At 64.3% G+C, this 15,219-nt stretch overlaps 1 protein-coding gene and 1 long non-coding RNA gene across 2 annotated transcripts; one reads left to right on the top strand and one right to left on the bottom strand.

The window, feature by feature from the left end:
• Window positions 1-361: 361 nt before the first annotated feature.
• On the top strand, window positions 362-4,129 carry LOC149126367 (uncharacterized). Its single transcript, XR_016236047.1, has 2 exons — window positions 362-903; window positions 998-4,129. It is a non-coding gene; the product is annotated as an uncharacterized LOC149126367 (long non-coding RNA).
• LY6E (lymphocyte antigen 6 family member E) lies at window positions 3,772-6,209 on the bottom strand. Its single transcript, XM_051831021.3, has 4 exons — window positions 6,180-6,209; window positions 4,736-4,835; window positions 4,436-4,555; window positions 3,772-4,360 (listed from the first exon to the last, which is right to left on the bottom strand). The coding sequence occupies exons 2-4, from the start codon at window positions 4,785-4,787 to the stop codon at window positions 4,143-4,145; spliced, it is 390 nt and encodes a 129-aa protein (XP_051686981.1). The 5' UTR covers window positions 4,788-4,835; window positions 6,180-6,209; the 3' UTR covers window positions 3,772-4,142.
• Between the last annotated feature and the right edge of the window lie 9,010 nt (window positions 6,210-15,219).

Below are 15,219 nucleotides of genomic sequence, written 5' to 3'. Positions count from 1 at the left end.
TCCAAGGGGGCAGGGGCTCAGCCACCGCAGCCAGTGTTCCCAGTGTTACAGGGTTTGTTACCGGAGAAATGCAGGGTTCTTGTCTTCACGCAGGAAAGAATTCAGACGTGAGACAGAGTAGTGGGAGGTAAAATAGCAAGGTTTATTAGGGAAGGGACATCCATAAGGATGGATGGGCACCTCTCCAGACAGGACCTGAGAGAGTGCAGTCTCTTGGACTGCAGGGGCGGGGGCGGGGGGGGGGCGAGGTTACATGGTTGAGTGGAGAGAGTACACCTGGGCAGACCAGGAGGGTGGATCAGCGGAGACGCAGAGGGCTGAGCGTGCAGTCCAGTCGAGGCTGGGGTTTTTAAGGACCTCTGCTCCTCTTGGAACAAAGGGCTTTTTGGATGTAAATAGAAAAACTTCTGAGTTTTCCCCTGAAGGTATCAGACAGGAGGAAGCCTAGCTGGCTCTGTCCTGGGTTCAGAGGAAGGGTGAGCAGGACCCCCTGGAGAATGGGGATCCGGAGCAGGGTGTTTGAGATGCAGATACTGGGCTGCATCTGGGAGACTGTGGAAGATTGTCAGGCAGAAGGGGCGGGGACCCCCACCTGGCAGGTCACCAGGTAGAAGGGGCAGGGCAGGATGGGAACTGGGCTGTCCCTGAAATGTTATCGGGATGACTTTGAGATGCAGATGCATATGCTGGACATAGACGTCTTCTCTTTAGGCCTTTATGTCACACACACATAAGCTCATAGCTGACTTCCTAACAGGTTCACCGTGAGAGGAAACTGGAATTGGGAGTGGAGCTGGCACACAGGACAGAGCGTCCTAACCACACCCGAACAGCTGTGCCAAACACCCACCCCTCCCGAACAGACCCAGAACATTCTGGAAAGGACTGGGGGCTGGATGCCAAGTGGTTTTTTTTTTTTTAAAGACCTACTTGTTGCCCCTTTCAGGGGCATCCCAGTGTTCCCATCCTGCCCTGCCCCTCCTACCCGACCTGCCAGGTTAACCCCGCCCCTCTGCCTGCTATCTGCATTCAAATACCCCCCCCCAAGATTCTCCAGGGGGTCCAGCCCATCCTTCCAGGCTTCCCCCAGTCTGATACCTTCAGGGGAGAACACAGATGGGAGTTTCTCTATTTACATCCAAGAAGCCCTTTGTTCCAAGAGGAGCACAGGCTCAAACCAGCAGATGCCGGAGACGCCGGGACTGCAGGCAGCGGCTTAGCCCTCTGCCGGGGCCTTCTGAGCCCCAAGCCTCCAGCTCTGCCGCTGGGGCCGTCATCGCCTGGAAGCCGCGGAGTCTGCCAGGGGTGGGACCCAATGCTGACTCGGTCCTGCGTGGGGGGCCTAGGGGGCTCCAGGTGCCCACACGCAGGGAGAGGCCCCTGCTCCCCAACGGCACCTGCGGGCCGCGCAGCCGTGGCTCGGAGGCAGCGGCGCTGGGCCCGCCCCTCCCAGGCACGGCTACCCGACCTCCAGCCTGATTCCTCTCCTCAACCCCTGCGCACCGGGAAAACGAAACTCAGAGCCCAGACACCTCCCCGTGAGTCAGCGGGAGAATTCCTCCCCCACAGGCACGCGGCCCCTCACCCCTCACCCCCCACTTCCTGCAGACTCCCAGGCGGTAGCGGGAGGCAGGTTCTTCCTACAAGAGGAAACCAGGGATGGCCTTGCAGGGGCCCCAAGGTCGGGGCAAATTCTCCCCTCCAGGCGCTCCCCAGGGGGCCCGTCCCCTGCCTCAGGACCCCTCCTGCCCAGGGTGGTGCCCCCCAGCCCTTCCCAGGCCCCAGGCCGAGGAGGAGGCCAGAGATGCTTCTTCCCCTCAGCCGGCACGAACTGAACCTGGGGCCACACTGCAGGGTGTGCGGCCTGGAGGGAGGGGTCGGGGAGTGGAGGGGACGAGGTGCCTGCGCTTGTGAGCCTGGGCAGGGAAGGGAGCTCCCCCAGCCGGGAGAGCAGAGGTGTGGACCCCGGGAGCCGAGCGCGCACCTGCTGGGAGCGGCAGCTCAGGCCTGGGCTGGGACTTGGCCGCAGCCTCTGAGTCGCGTGGCTTCTTGTGCTTTGCTTTTCCAGTCCGCCGCTTTCGGCCCCTGCCCTCGGCATGGTGGACGAGGGCGGCAGAGGGGGAGAAACGGCCTCCCCCCTCTGCTCCCTGCAGCCCCCCTCCTCACCTGTCCCCCCCACGCGGCGGGCAGTGCTGCCCTCTGTCAGGGCCTCCCCAGAGTGGGGATCCAGGGGCTCTGGGACCTGCCTGATTCCAGACGAGCACGGGCCCAGCGGCCCCACTGCTCAGCTCCAGGGACCCCCCTCCTGCCCGCATTAACGGGGCCTGGCCCTCAGGGTTCCACAGCACGTGGGTGGCCTCTGGGCTGGGCCCAGCCCTCCCTGGGTCACAGATCAGAGAGACAGGGTGGGCCTCCCACCAGGCTGGTGCCCCAGCTCACCACAGCCCCCACGACGCCGTGGGCACAGCCGTAGCACGCAGCCCGCGGCCCCCGAGGCAGCTGTCCGTTTGTCCCCCGGTGCTGCTGTGCCCCCCAACTGCCCGCCCCAGCAGCCTCTGCGCTCCCTGCTGGCCCTGGAGAGGCCTCAGCCACCAGGCCCTGCTGTGGTCTCTGCACACGGGGGTGGGGTGGGGCCTCCCAGGGCACTTGCTGTGGGGGCTGAGCAGGGAGGAGGGAAGAGAAGGGTCTCCCATCTTCCAGGAGGAGATGGGGAAGACGCCAGAAGTCGGGGCTGCTCTGAGGGAGGGGCCTGGGCTGCCAGGGCAGGGCGGGAGGTCCTAGCTTGAAGTTCCCGGGGAGCCAAGGGGGAGGCCCCAGGCCCCGGCAGCGCTGGTGCAGGGAAGCCCCTCCCCCAGGCTTCAGGAAATCAAAACTCAGCCTCTCAGGCCCGCCTCTTCCTCCCCTCCACTCCCCCTCCAGGGGCACCTCTGCCCCACCCACCTGCTGCTGGCCCAGGGAGGGTCAGCACCGCCTCTGATCGCTGTCCCAAAGGCACTTTGTCCTCTAACCCCCGGCAGAGGGACTCCAGGAGGGGGAACAGCTTCACCTCCGCGGGCCTCTGAAATACCATTGGTCTAACCGTGCCCCAAGTCACCACCAGGGCCAGGCGCTGTCCCCCCGCCTCGTGTCCCTGGAGCGGACTCCACGCTCCAGGCAAGGCCTCTGGGTGCAGCCTCCTCACACAGGGCCCACGTGGCTCAGTCTCCACACCAAGGCGCCTGCACCTTGCTGTGTAGACTCCGGGGAGAGCGGTGGAGACGCCTTCCCTGGGGGCGTCTGGGAGAAGATTCCTCTCTCGGGCCTCCAGTGTTTCCACTCGGGATCACAGGGGTGGGGCGGCCGCAGCCTTGGCCCCAGCTCCTTCGGTGCAGAGGACCCCAGCATGCGCCCCAGAGGCTTTGGCCAGCGGGCACCAGCAGGCTCAGAGCCGCCTTGCTCCCTGCTGGGGCCAGGGAGAGGACAGTGGCTGCAGGGCGTGCTGTGCAGACCGAAGTGGCCTCAGCTGCCCCACTACAGCGCCCGTGCGGACGCGGCTGGGAAGGTGCTGGCCGTGTCCAGGCCCGAGGACGGACGCCCACTCCTCCACTGCCGCGCCCCTGCTGGCCTCGGCACCCCTGGCCTGCAGGAACCCAGTGACCGCCCAGCCTTCAAGGCGCAGCTGGCCGGGGCAGGGCAGTGTGGCACACCCGTCCTGGGTGCAGGGGGCCCAGACTGGCCTGCAGCACAGAGACCCGAGGCCCCCCCTACAGAGGCAGCCACTCGGAGAGGAGAGGGGTGAGAACACTGGTTTATTTGAGGCTTGGAAGCTGCAGCAGGGCTCCAGGGCGGGCTGGGGTGGGGCTGGAGCCCTGCACTGGGGCCCCTCCCTGGGCAGCCTGGACACAGCCAGACACGCCTCTGCCACACCTGGCACGTGTGCCCCCCAGTGTGTCCAGGGAACAAGGTCATGACCCGGGGCCCCTCATCCCCTCCTTGGTCCTGTGCGAAGCTCCTGTCACTGAGCCAGAGGGCCAGCAGCTGACCCACCTGGAGGCTGGGCAGGCGGCGGAGTGGGCTCCAGGGGAAGGGGAGACCCTGTGGGGCCCTGGGGCGGGGGTGGGCTGGGTTCTCTTCCTGAGCTGGGGGGGGGGCAGGCCGAGGGGTCAGGGGCCCAGCCGCAGCAGGGCAGAGAGCAGGCTGAGCAGGAGCCCCAGGCCCAGCAGGGGGGCGCTGGCCTGCAGCCCGCGGGGCGCGGCGCTGATGTTGCACAGGGAGCTCTGGCAGCAGTGGGTGCCCACGGAGGCCACCCCGAGGTTGATGCTCGGGCCGGGGCAGATGGGGGAGCAGTACTTGTTGAGGGTGTAGCCCAGGTCCACGTTCCCTGCGAGGGAAAAGGAGCTGGTGAGGGGAGAGGGCGGCGGCGGCGGCGGCGGCCCCCACCCCAGCCGGCACTCACCGATGCCGGCGGCGGCAGACACCGTCACGCAGTACTGGTCCGAGTCGGAGCAGCTGCTGGGCTTCAAGCAGTAGAGGTTGCTCTTCTGATTGGCGCACGTGAAGCACATGAGGGGCTGGGCTGCGGGAGGAGGCACCTGTCAAGCCCGGGGCCGCCGCCGAACCCCAGTGCTTCCAGGCGGCTCTCCCCTGGGCAGGGCACTGAGCAGGGACAAATGACCCCAGACTGGACCCACCGGGCGGCTGGGCCAGGGAGAGGAAGCCAGCAGGAGGGCCAGGGCTGGGGCCCAGGGGCGCCTACCTGGCTCCGCGCCCAGCAGGGCGACCAGCAGCACGGGCAGCAGGACCTTCATGCTGGAGGGAGCAGTGTCCACAGGGGCTCACACGACCAAGCAGCTGTCCTGGGGTGGAGACGCGGCTCCTTAGCCAGGGGTCTCGGCTCAGGCAGGGCCCTGCTCTCCGCCGTGGCCGGCCCGAGTCCAGCAGCCGAGCAGGGCACACTGGCTTCACTGCTGGCCCTGCCCTCCCTCACCGTGGCTGACAGCCCCGCCCCAGCCTAGGGGGCACTGAGGCCAGGTGAGGGCTGAGCCTGGGGGCCTCTGGCAACAGTTCTGGGTTGGGCAGTGGTGACAACTCCCTGGGCCAGCTCCTCCGGCCTAGAGCTCTGGCAACCCCAACCCCGCCCCCTGCAGCACTGGGGGAGGGGCCCATTTGCACGGTGTCAACAGCTCAGAGAAGCAGCAGGCACAGGTGGGGGCAGCCAGGTGGGGCGGGGGCTGCTCTGCCAGGGCAGGGGAGAGCAGGTGGGCCAGGCCCAGCTGGGCGCGCTCCTATTTTGGGCACAGCCTGGTGTGGGAGGAGGCTGGTGCTTGCCTTCTGCTGGGGCTGGTGGGAAAGGCTGGGCAGCTCTGGATGGAAGGAGGGGCAGGGACCTGGGAGGGGGCAGCTGGCCAGGCCCCTCGGCATGGGCCCCGGGCCCCTCCTGCCCAGCCCTGATCCCCCACCGTCCTCTTGGGCTGCAAGCAGAACCCCAGATGGCCAAGAACAGTGCCAAGCCCAGCTGGGGGCTGGCCCTGCTTCCAGGCAGGCAGGGGGGAGGGAGCCCCAGCCTCTTCCTCCTCCTCCTGCCTCAAGTGAGGCTGTGGTGTGTGGAGCCCTGAGCGGTCTCCAAGGAGGCCCTGGTCACAGGGCCACAAACAGGCCAGGCCGGCTCCCCACCTGGCCACTGGGAGCCACCCAACCGGGCCCAGCCAGGCCAACCCTGGGGCAGAGGGGCTGGCTCCCCAAGGGCCGGGAAAGTCAGGCACCTGGGGGCAGCTGGACAGGCGGGCCCCTCTCCAGGGCTCCCGGTGGGAAGGGGCCACGTGGCCCCGCAGGAGCCAGGGCTCCCAGGTTCCTCATCTGCGCAATCTAAGCCCGAACAAAGAGCGCGCGCGGCTCCGGGGCACCGGTCCAGCTGCCCCCGGGGGTCCAAGTCCCCCGCGCCCACAATCCAGGCGAGAAGGCTGCCCTGGCCTGCGCGCGAGTCCCGGTTCCTGGAGTCGGCGCCGCCCGCCAGCAGCGGAGGGAGCCAGCGCTGCCCCAGATCTCGGAGAACGCGCGGGGAGGAGGGCTGGGGGATGGGAGCGGAGGCTCGGGCCCCGCGCGCCCCCCGCAGCCCGCCTCCCCCAGGCCCGCTCCCGCGCACCCCACAGGCCGTCCTCCTGCCCCGGCCCGGCCCCTGCCTCCCGGCCCCGCGGGCTCACCTCGCGCCGGCACCGCCGCTGCCCCGCACTGCCAGGCTCGCCGAGCGCGGCGCCGGCTGAGGGCGGGGCGGGCCTCCGGGCGGGGCGGGGCTCTCCGCGGGTGGGGGCAGGGGTCCGCGCCCCGCCCGGGCTCCACGTGACCGACGGGAAGCCTGGAGCGCGGAGGGGGCCAGGCCGCCCACCCCTGCGGGACCGGCGGCGGAGCCGGGGACACCCGCCTGCACCAGAGCTGCTCGTGGGCGCGGTGCGGGTGCGGAGGCCCCCGGACCCGTGCCGGGGACCCTGTGTGGGGCGGCGGGGCGGCGAGGCCGCGCTCATCAGCCTCTGGGCCCAGCGGTTCCCCAGCCGCCCCTCGGTGCGGGGGGAGATGGGACAAGGATGGGCGCCGGAGGGCGGGGACTCGGGGTTCGGAGGCTTCGGTGGCCCCATCTGAGCAGGTCTGGGCGGCCTCCGGTGGGGCGGGTGGACAGGCCCTGGCTGGACGCGCCCCGCGGCTCCAGTCCAGCTGCGGGGGGCGCTCACCCCAAGGGCAGGTGTCTGTGGCAGGGGCGCCCGGGTAGGGCCCCGCAAGGGGCTTCTTCCTGGAGCAGGAAGGGTGCGGCTGGACTCAGCCCAGGTGCAGGGGAGGGGTCACAGTGAAGTGTGTGCTGTGTGTAGCATGTTGTGTGTGTGTGCTGTGGCATGTGTGTAATGTTGTGTGTGGTTTGTGTATGGTGTGGTGTGTATGTGGTATGGGTAGCGTGTGTGTAGTTTGTGTGTGGTGTGGGCTGTGGTGAGTGTAGTGTGTTGTATGTGGCATGTGGTTTGCATGCTATGGTATGGTAGCGTGTTGTATGTGGTCTGTGTGTGCTGTGGTGTGTTGTATGTGGTCTGTGAGTGCTGTGGTGTGTTGTATGTGGTCTGTGTGTGCTGAGGTGTGTTGTATGTGGTCTGCGAGTGCTGTGGTGTGTTGTGTGTGGTCTGTGCTGTGGTGTGTTGTGTGTGGTCTGTGTGTGCTGTGGTGTGGTGTGTGTGTGCTGTGTGCTGTGGCATGTTGTATGTGGTTTGTGTACTATGGTATGTATAGTGTGTTGTATGTGGTCTCTGTGTGCTGTGTGTGTTGTATGTGGTTTCTGTACTATGGTATGTATAGTGTGTTATATGCTGTTTGTGAGTGTTGTGGCGTGTTGTATGTGGTCTGTGTGTTCTGTGGTGTGTTGTGTGTGGTCTGAGTGCTGTGATGTGTTGTATGTGGTGTGCTATATGTGGTTTGTGCATGCTGTGGCGTATTGTATGTGGTCTGTGTGTGCTGTGGTGTGTTGGTCTGTGAGTGCTGTGGTGTGTTGTATGTGGTCTGTGTGTTGAGGTGTGTTGTATGTGGTCTGTGTGTGCTGTGGTGTGTTGTGTGTGGTCTGTGCTGTGGTGTGTTGTGTGTGGTCTGTGTGTGCTGTGGTGTGTTGTATGTGGTCCCTGTGTGCTGTGGTGTGTTGCGTGTGGTCTGTGTGTGCTGTGGCTTGTTGTATGTGGTCGTGTGTGCTGTGGCATGTTGTATGTGGTCTGTGTGTGCCCTGGCGTGTTGTAGGTGGTCTGTGGTGTGTTGTATGTGGTCTGTGTGTGCTGTGGCGTGTTGTGTGTGGTCTGTGCTGTGGTGTGTTGTATGTGGTCTGTGTGTGGTGTGGTGTGTGTGGTATGGTGTGTTGTATGTGGTCTGTGGTATGTTGTATCTGGTCTATGTGTGTGCTGTGGTGTGTTGTATGTGGTCTGTGTGTGCTGAGGTGTGTTGTATGTGGTCTCTGTGCTATGGCATGTTGTATGTGGTTTGTGTGCTATGGAATGTATAGCGTGTTGTATGTGTTGTGTGTGTGGTGTGGTGTGTGTGGTGTGGTGTGGTGTGTGTGTTGTGTGTGTGCTGTGGTGTGTTCTGTGTGTGCCATGGCATGTTGTATGTGGTCTGTGGTGTGTTGTATGTGGTCTATGTGTGTGCTGTGGTGTGTTGTATGTGGTCTATGTGTGTGCTGAGGTGTGTTGTATGTGGTCTCTGCTATAGCATGTTGTATGTGGTTTGTGTGCTATGGAATGTATAGCGTGTTGTATGTGTTGTGTGTGTGCTGTGGTGTGTGTGGTGTGGTGTGTTGTGTGTGTTGTGTGTGTGCTGTGGTGTGTTGTATGTGGTCTGTGTGTTCTGTGGTGTGTTGTGTGTGGTCTGTGTGTGCTGTGGTGTGTTGTGTGTGTGCTGTGGTGTGTTGTGTGTGGTCTGTGCTGTGGTGTGTTGTATGTGGTCTGTGTGTGCTGTAGTGTGTTGTATGTGGTCTTTGAGTGCTGTGGCTTGTTGTATGTGGTCGTGTGTGCTGTAGTGTGTTGTATGTGGTCTTTGAGTGCTGTGGCTTGTTGTATGTGGTCGTGTGTGCTGTGGTGTGTTGTTTGTGGTCTGTGTGTTCTGTGGCCTGTTGTGTGTGGTCTGTGTGTGCTGTGGTGTGTTGTATGTGGTCTTTGAGTGCTGTGGTGTGTTGTATGTGGTCTATGTGTGCTGTGGTGTGTTGTGTGTGGTCTTTGAGTGCTGTGGTGTGTTGTGTGTGGTCTGTGTGTGCTGTGGTGTGTTGTGTGTGGTCTGTGCTGTGGTGTGTTGTATGTGGTCTGTGTGTGCTGTGGTGTGTTGTATGTGCTGTGGCGTGTTGTGTGTGGTCTGTGTGTGCTGTGGCATGTTGTATGTGGTCTGTGTGTTCTGTGGCGTGTTGTGTGTGGTCTGTGTGTGCTGTGGTGTGTTGTGTGTGGTCTTTGAGTGCTGTGGTGTGTTGTATGTGGTCTATGTGTGCTGTGGTGTGTTGTGTGTGGTCTTTGAGTGCTGTGGTGTGTTGTGTGTGGTCTGTGTGTGCTGTGGTGTGTTGTGTGTGGTCTGTGCTGTGGTGTGTTGTATGTGGTCTTTGAGTGCTGTGGTGTGTTGTATGTGGTGTGGTGTGTTGTATGTGGTCTGTGTGTGCTGTGGCATGTTGTGTGTGGTCTGTGTGTGCTGTGGCATGTTGTATGTGGTCTGTGTGTTCTGTGGTGTGTTGTGTGTGGTCTGTGTGTTCTGTGGTGTGTTGTGTGGTCTTTGAGTGCTGTGGTGTGTTGTGTGTGGTCTGTGTGTGCTGTGGTGTGTTGTGTGTGGTCTGTGCTGTGGTGTGTTGTATGTGGTCTGTGTGTGCTGTGGTGTGTTGTGTGTGGTCTTTGAGTGCTGTGGTGTGTTGTATGTGGTCTGTGTGTTCCGTGGTGTGTTGTGTGTGGTCTGTGTGTTCTGTGGTGTGTTGTGTGTGTGCTGTGGTGTGTTGTGTGTGGTCTGTGTGTTCTGTGGTGTGTTGTGTGTGTGCTGTGGTGTGTTGTGTGTGGTCTGTGTGTGCTGTGGTGTGTTGTGTGTGGTCTGTGCTGTGGTGTGTTGTATGTGGTCTTTGAGTGCTGTGGTGTGTTGTATGTGGTGTGGTGTGTTGTATGTGGTCTGTGTGTGCTGTGGCATGTTGTGTGTGGTCTGTGTGTGCTGTGGCATGTTGTATGTGGTCTGTGTGTTCTGTGGTGTGTTGTGTGTGGTCTGTGTGTTCTGTGGTGTGTTGTGTGGTCTTTGAGTGCTGTGGTGTGTTGTGTGTGGTCTGTGTGTGCTGTGGTGTGTTGTGTGTGGTCTGTGCTGTGGTGTGTTGTGTGTGGTCTGTGTGTGCTGTGGTGTGTTGTGTGTGTGCTGTGGTGTGTTGTGTGTGGTCTGTGTGTGCTGTGGTGTGTTGTGTGTGCTGTGGTGTGTGTGTCTTCAGAGCTGCGCCGTTGGCGTCCCCCTGAGCCCCCCCTTTGATGCCAGCTCACCAGGTGGGACGCTCCTGCCCCTGCCGGCTGTGGTGCTGTCTGTGGGTGGGGGTCCCGCAGCTGTGGGGGTGCTGCCTGGCTGTTCCCAGGGACAGGAGGCGCCTGGGCCATGGCGGCTGTCCCTGGCGTCGGGGCTGTGGGCGCCCTCCTGGGCCCCTCTGGGTGCAGCTGTCCCTTGTGCCCTTGGAGACTGCCCCGGTGCCTCTTCATGAGCCCAGCCCACCCGCCTGCCGGGTGTGGTCAGGCGCATCTTCCAAGGACCTGTGTCCCCGTTGCTCTGCCAAGGGACCTGTGTGCGGCTGCGCCTCCCGCCGGCGCCTCAGCTCTGCGGGGTGGGAGCCTCTGTGCCCAGGAGGGGGGCTCTATGGGGGGTGTGGGTCCAGGTCAGATTTCTGAGTGCAGGGGGGTATAGGGTGCACAAATAGCATCAGGGTTCACTCAACACCGAGAGAGCGAGTGCACGTTCACGCGTGAGCGTGGGCCGCCCCACATGGAGAAATACCCCTCGGGACAGGGCCTGAGGACTGCCCGGGGCCGTGGGGGGGCACCTGAGTGGCTCCTGCAGCCCTGGTCCCCACGAAAGGGGGAGGGAGCGGGACAAGGAGCGAGCGCCCCAAAGCTGGCCTCTTCTGAGGTGGGGGTGACGCCTGGGCGGATGGAGCAGGGACAAGAGCCTTGGGTCCATCCTGGCCTCCTAGGTGGCCTCTGCTGCCGGCTCGGCCCCGCCCCGCCTGCACCGCGGGACGCAGCACCCGGTGAGGCGTCCAGCCTGCTTCCCGCACTGTCCTGAGTTCAGTCTGAGCCCCCCTCCCAAGCCTCAGTCCTCACCGCCCCTAGCCACGCCAGCCGCTAGCCCAGGCAGCGCAGCCTTAGCACAGACCCCCAAGTCCACCCCCCACACCCCATGCCGGAGAAGCCATTGGGCTGCGAGGGGTGGGGCGGGGCGGGGGCTCTCTGCTGGGTCTCCACCTGGCGCGAGCCCCCCCCCCCCCCCATTCGCTGAAGAAAGCTGAGCTGGCCGGGAGTTCCTGCCCTGTCTCCTGGTCCCTGTGCTCTTTCCTGGCACCCAGAGGCGTGAAGCCACCTGGGAGTTCCCTGCACACGTTCCATCATCCGTGATCCACACGTGCAGGCCCCTGGCGGAGCAGGCGCACCCTGGGACAGGGGCGTTTTGATTGGCAGGTAGAGGGACAGCTGTACTCCGGGGCTTGCAGGGACTTCCACCTCGTGACATGGGGCAGCTCCACGCAACACAGGTCCTGTGAGTTGGAAAATCGGCTCCGGGGGGAGGGTGATGTTGTGACTGGCAGGCTTCAGTGAGGCTCGGTGTCCTGAGTGGCGGCCGGGCCAGGGATCTGGGCAGCCCCCGGTGGCGTCCCCTCGCCATCCGCTTCCTGCTGGGTGGCCTGGTCTGCCTGGCCTCACCCCGGGCCGCACAGCTTGGGAGCTGGGGCAGCTGTCCGCGGGCTAGCACCCTGGCCGGCACTGCCTCCCACCATGGAGTTACGGGTGTGTGTGTGCACGCCCGGGGCGGGGTGTTGTGGCCGCCTAGCTTTCCAGGGCAGATGTGGTGGCTGGGAAAGTTGGCGGTGTCTTGGTCACCTCAAGGGACTTCAGAAGTGAGGTGGTCGGGTCGGGCTGGGCCGCCGGGGAGCGGGGCCTCCGGCTGCGGCTTCCTGTCTTGCGCCGCCCTGTGCGTGGGTGCCCTTGGAATCCGGAATCCGTGCCTGGTGTTGTTCTTTCTGCCCGGGCGGGGTCTGGTCCCTGGGGAAGGTGGGCCACGCCTGCACCTGCTCAGTCTCTGGCTTCGACCGCGGGAAGTCCCGGCCTCACTCTTGCGCCAGGCTGTCTGGTCCGGTCCAGTCAGTGAGGCCCCCACCTTCTGGGGCAGCCCACCTGTTCCTCTTCCTCTCTCTGTGCCGGTTGAAACAGAACCATTTTACCCGCCTGGCTGCCTCTCCCTCCTCCGGCCCCGCCCGCCCTCCACCCCCCAGGCACAGACTAAGGAAGTGCTGGGGCAGACCGGACGGACGGGCAGGGGCGCCCCGCAGACCCGCCTGCGGCCGCTGTGCCTGCTCGGGATGCTTGCTCCGGCCGGCCCGCAGCTCCCTGGCCGATGTCCCAATCCCAACTCCCAACCCGCCCAGGCTGCCTGCCCTGGAGCAGCCGCTCCCCTGGGAGGTGTAATTAAGCACTTCCTGGAGTGCAGGGGCTGGCCACCGGTGAGTCTTCCGGAAGCCCCTCTGGCCAGGTCTTTCCCCGCCTGGCCTGGGTCTCCCGCTCTAGGCCTGGGCTGCCCAGAACGTGAGCGAGTGGATGAATGGATGTGGATGAACGGCAGGAGAGGAGTCTCCGTGCGGCTCCGAGATGCCCGCGCCGGGAGTCCGCGGTGGCGTCTGCACTCTGGTCCCTGCCTTCTCTGTCTCTTGCGAAGTGGTTTGTCCTGGGGGTCCCGGCAACGCCCTCTCCCAGACCGGAGCAGGCACAGGAGACTTCTCAGAGTTCTGCAATTTAAAACAGGGCCAGGCGTTGCCGCGGCGGGTAAAGCCACCAACTGCAGTGCCGACATCCTGTGTGGGCGCCGGTTCGAGTCCCAGCCGCTCCACTTCCGATCCAGCTCTCTGCTGTGGCCTGGGAAAGCAGTAGAAGATGGCCCAAGTCCTCGGGCCCCTGAGCTCACCTGGGAGACCTGGAAGAAGCTCCTGGCTTCGGCCTGGCCCAGCCCTGATCGTGTGGCCATCTGGGGAGCAAACCAGCATTTGGAAAATCTCTCCACCTCTGCCTCTACCCTGTAACTGGCTTTCGTGTAAATAAGCAGATCTTTTAAAAGGCACATCTTGAAAATAAGTAAGCAGAAGCTGAATCGTTTCCTCCTGAAACGTGCCCTTCACGGCTCCAGACGGTGCTGACTGTGAGCAAGGTTGCACGCGGCCTCGGGAGCCAGACGCCCGCCCTGGGGCAGCTGTGGCTGAGCAGTGCCCGCGGGCCCGGGACAGCAGCAGCCCGGGCTGCGGCCGGCACGGTGCAGGCCGCTCTGACAGATCCTCTTCAGCCGACGAGATTTGGGTTCTGACAACAGCAAGTTGGAAAAGGCTCCCTCAAGACTGGGAGCTGTGGTGTGGCTGCTGCGCCGGCTCTGGGCGACCTCAAAGGCATACAAGCACCGCCCCCCGGCGGCCACCCCCCCCCCCCCCCCGCAGCTCCCAGCTTCTCTGTCTCCTACTCTCTGGTGATTAGTCATCCACGCCGGGACACGCCCGCCCGGGTTCCTCTCGCCAGCATGCGGAGGGAAGTCTGATGTTGCTGTAGGGGTGGGGCTGGGGGGGGGGCTCCTGGTGTTGTGCTGTGATGCAGGGGTGCCGGGTTACCTGGAGCAAACCCGTCTGGGCAGCAGACAGGTGTCAGCGGTGGGGCGGGGAGAGCTTGTGCAGGTGCAGTGGCCGGGATTTGGCCAGGTGCTGGCGGCTCTACTGGCCGGCTCTGAAGGCCAGCTTCTCGGGCGCCTGGGACCTGCTGCATCACAGGAAGCGGTCTCAAGGGGTCCAGGTGTGTGTGACCAGAGTCTTGGGGGGTTTGTCTCGGCGGGGAGGATGGGCTCAGCTTCACCCCGCGTGGCTCCTGCCGCTGTCCCCTCCCCCCCCCGCCACGTCTGGGCAGACTCCCTGAGCCCGTCCTCTCTCCCCTGAGGCCCACTGCAGTGGCCAGAACCTGCTCGCGTGGGGAAGGCGGGGCGGGGGGGGGGGAGCAGGCAGAGACTGCAGGCCCCGCCCCACCCCACCCCTCCTTGGGCCCCTGTGTGGCAGCCACAGGGGAGTCCTAGGGAAGGGGGTGCTGCCAGGTGCTGGGGGCTGGGGACAGCGAGGGGCGGGGACTGAGCTCGGAGAGGAGCCCACGCACGGGGGAACGAGTGTGACCTCTCCTGGCCTGTCAAGACCCACCCGAAGCCCCCCAGGAGGACGTCTGAGGTGGAGGCTGGGTGGGAAAAAGTCCCCCCCCCCCCCCCAGCTTCCTCCTCCAGGCTCCAGGCTCCCTTCTGGACCCTGCCCTGGCCAGCTCTGCTCTGGGGCGCCCTCTGGTGGCCAGAGTGCAACTGCCACCTGCTGCCCTGCCCCAGGAGAGGCTCAGCATGTGGTGTGGCCTTGGGAGCAGGCCCAGGAGCCAGGCTGATTCGGCCCTGCCATGCCTGCTTTATTTTGAAGGTGGCCTGGGCTCCACTCAGGCCTCACAGCAGTCTTGGGACCCCTGTGCTCCTCCCACGTCACCGGCTCTGGGCTCTGCAAGGGCCCTAGCGCTGCGGAAGCAGAGCCCCCGGGGACGGGCACTGTGTGGACAGCAGAGTTGCCCCTGGCCCTGCCTGCCACAGGCACTCACGGGCTGGGGGAGGCCAGTGCTGCCTGAACCTCTGAGCTCCCACCACCAGGGGCCAAGGGCTGGAGCATGACGGCCCCCTCATGTGAGGAAGGTGGCCCCAGCCTCCCCCCAGAGCCCTAGCTGGGCTGTGGCCCAAACCCTGCCTTCTGTCTCAGAGTACGTGGTCTGCACCCAGCCTCCACCGACAGCCTCCAGACCCAGCGATAGCCCCTAGACCCCACTGAGAACCCCCGGACCCACTGACAACCCCCAGATCCACTGACAGCCCCCAGACCCCATTGACAGCCCCCAGACCCAGTGATAGCCCCTAGACCCCACTGACAACCCCCAGACCCCACTGAGAGCCCTGAGACCCACTGACGGCTCCCAGACCCCATTGACAGACCCCAGACCCACTGACAACCCCAGACCCACTGAGAGCCCCCAGGTGCCCCTGGCTGCTGGGAGTCTCTGCAGGCTTTGTCCCCACCCTGTGACCCTGTGTCTTGCAGGGTGTTGGGAAGCCAACACTTACAAGCTCCGCCTCTGGGACCCACAGCCCCCGACGCCCAGCTGGGGGAGCACCCAGGGCCCGTGGGGCGTGGTCGGGCCCCAAATGTGCCGGCTGCCTGGGAGCTGAAGCCCAGGATAATCCCACAAGCACCCTGCGATGCAGGAGCCGGTCCTCCCTCCATCCCACAGGTGAGGGTTCTGGAACTCAGTCCGGCCGTCTGGGCCGGAGTCTGCTGTCACAGACGGAGATTCTGCGTGTGTGTCTCAGCTGGGGGTGCGCCCGTGGGGACCATCACGCGTGTGCGTGTCACAGCTGCCCTCTGCGCCAGTTCTAGCACTGCCCCCGCAGGTGTCTTCTGGGCCACATTTAGTTAGA

The sequence above is a fragment of the Oryctolagus cuniculus genome, chromosome 6 (assembly GCF_051225735.1).
Source record: "Oryctolagus cuniculus isolate XC-2025 breed Fujian yellow rabbit chromosome 6, ASM5122573v1, whole genome shotgun sequence".
NCBI classification, from domain to species: Eukaryota; Metazoa; Chordata; class Mammalia; order Lagomorpha; family Leporidae; genus Oryctolagus; species Oryctolagus cuniculus.
Note: the sequence above shows the minus strand (reverse complement) of the source record. Positions and strands in the feature narration are given on the sequence as shown.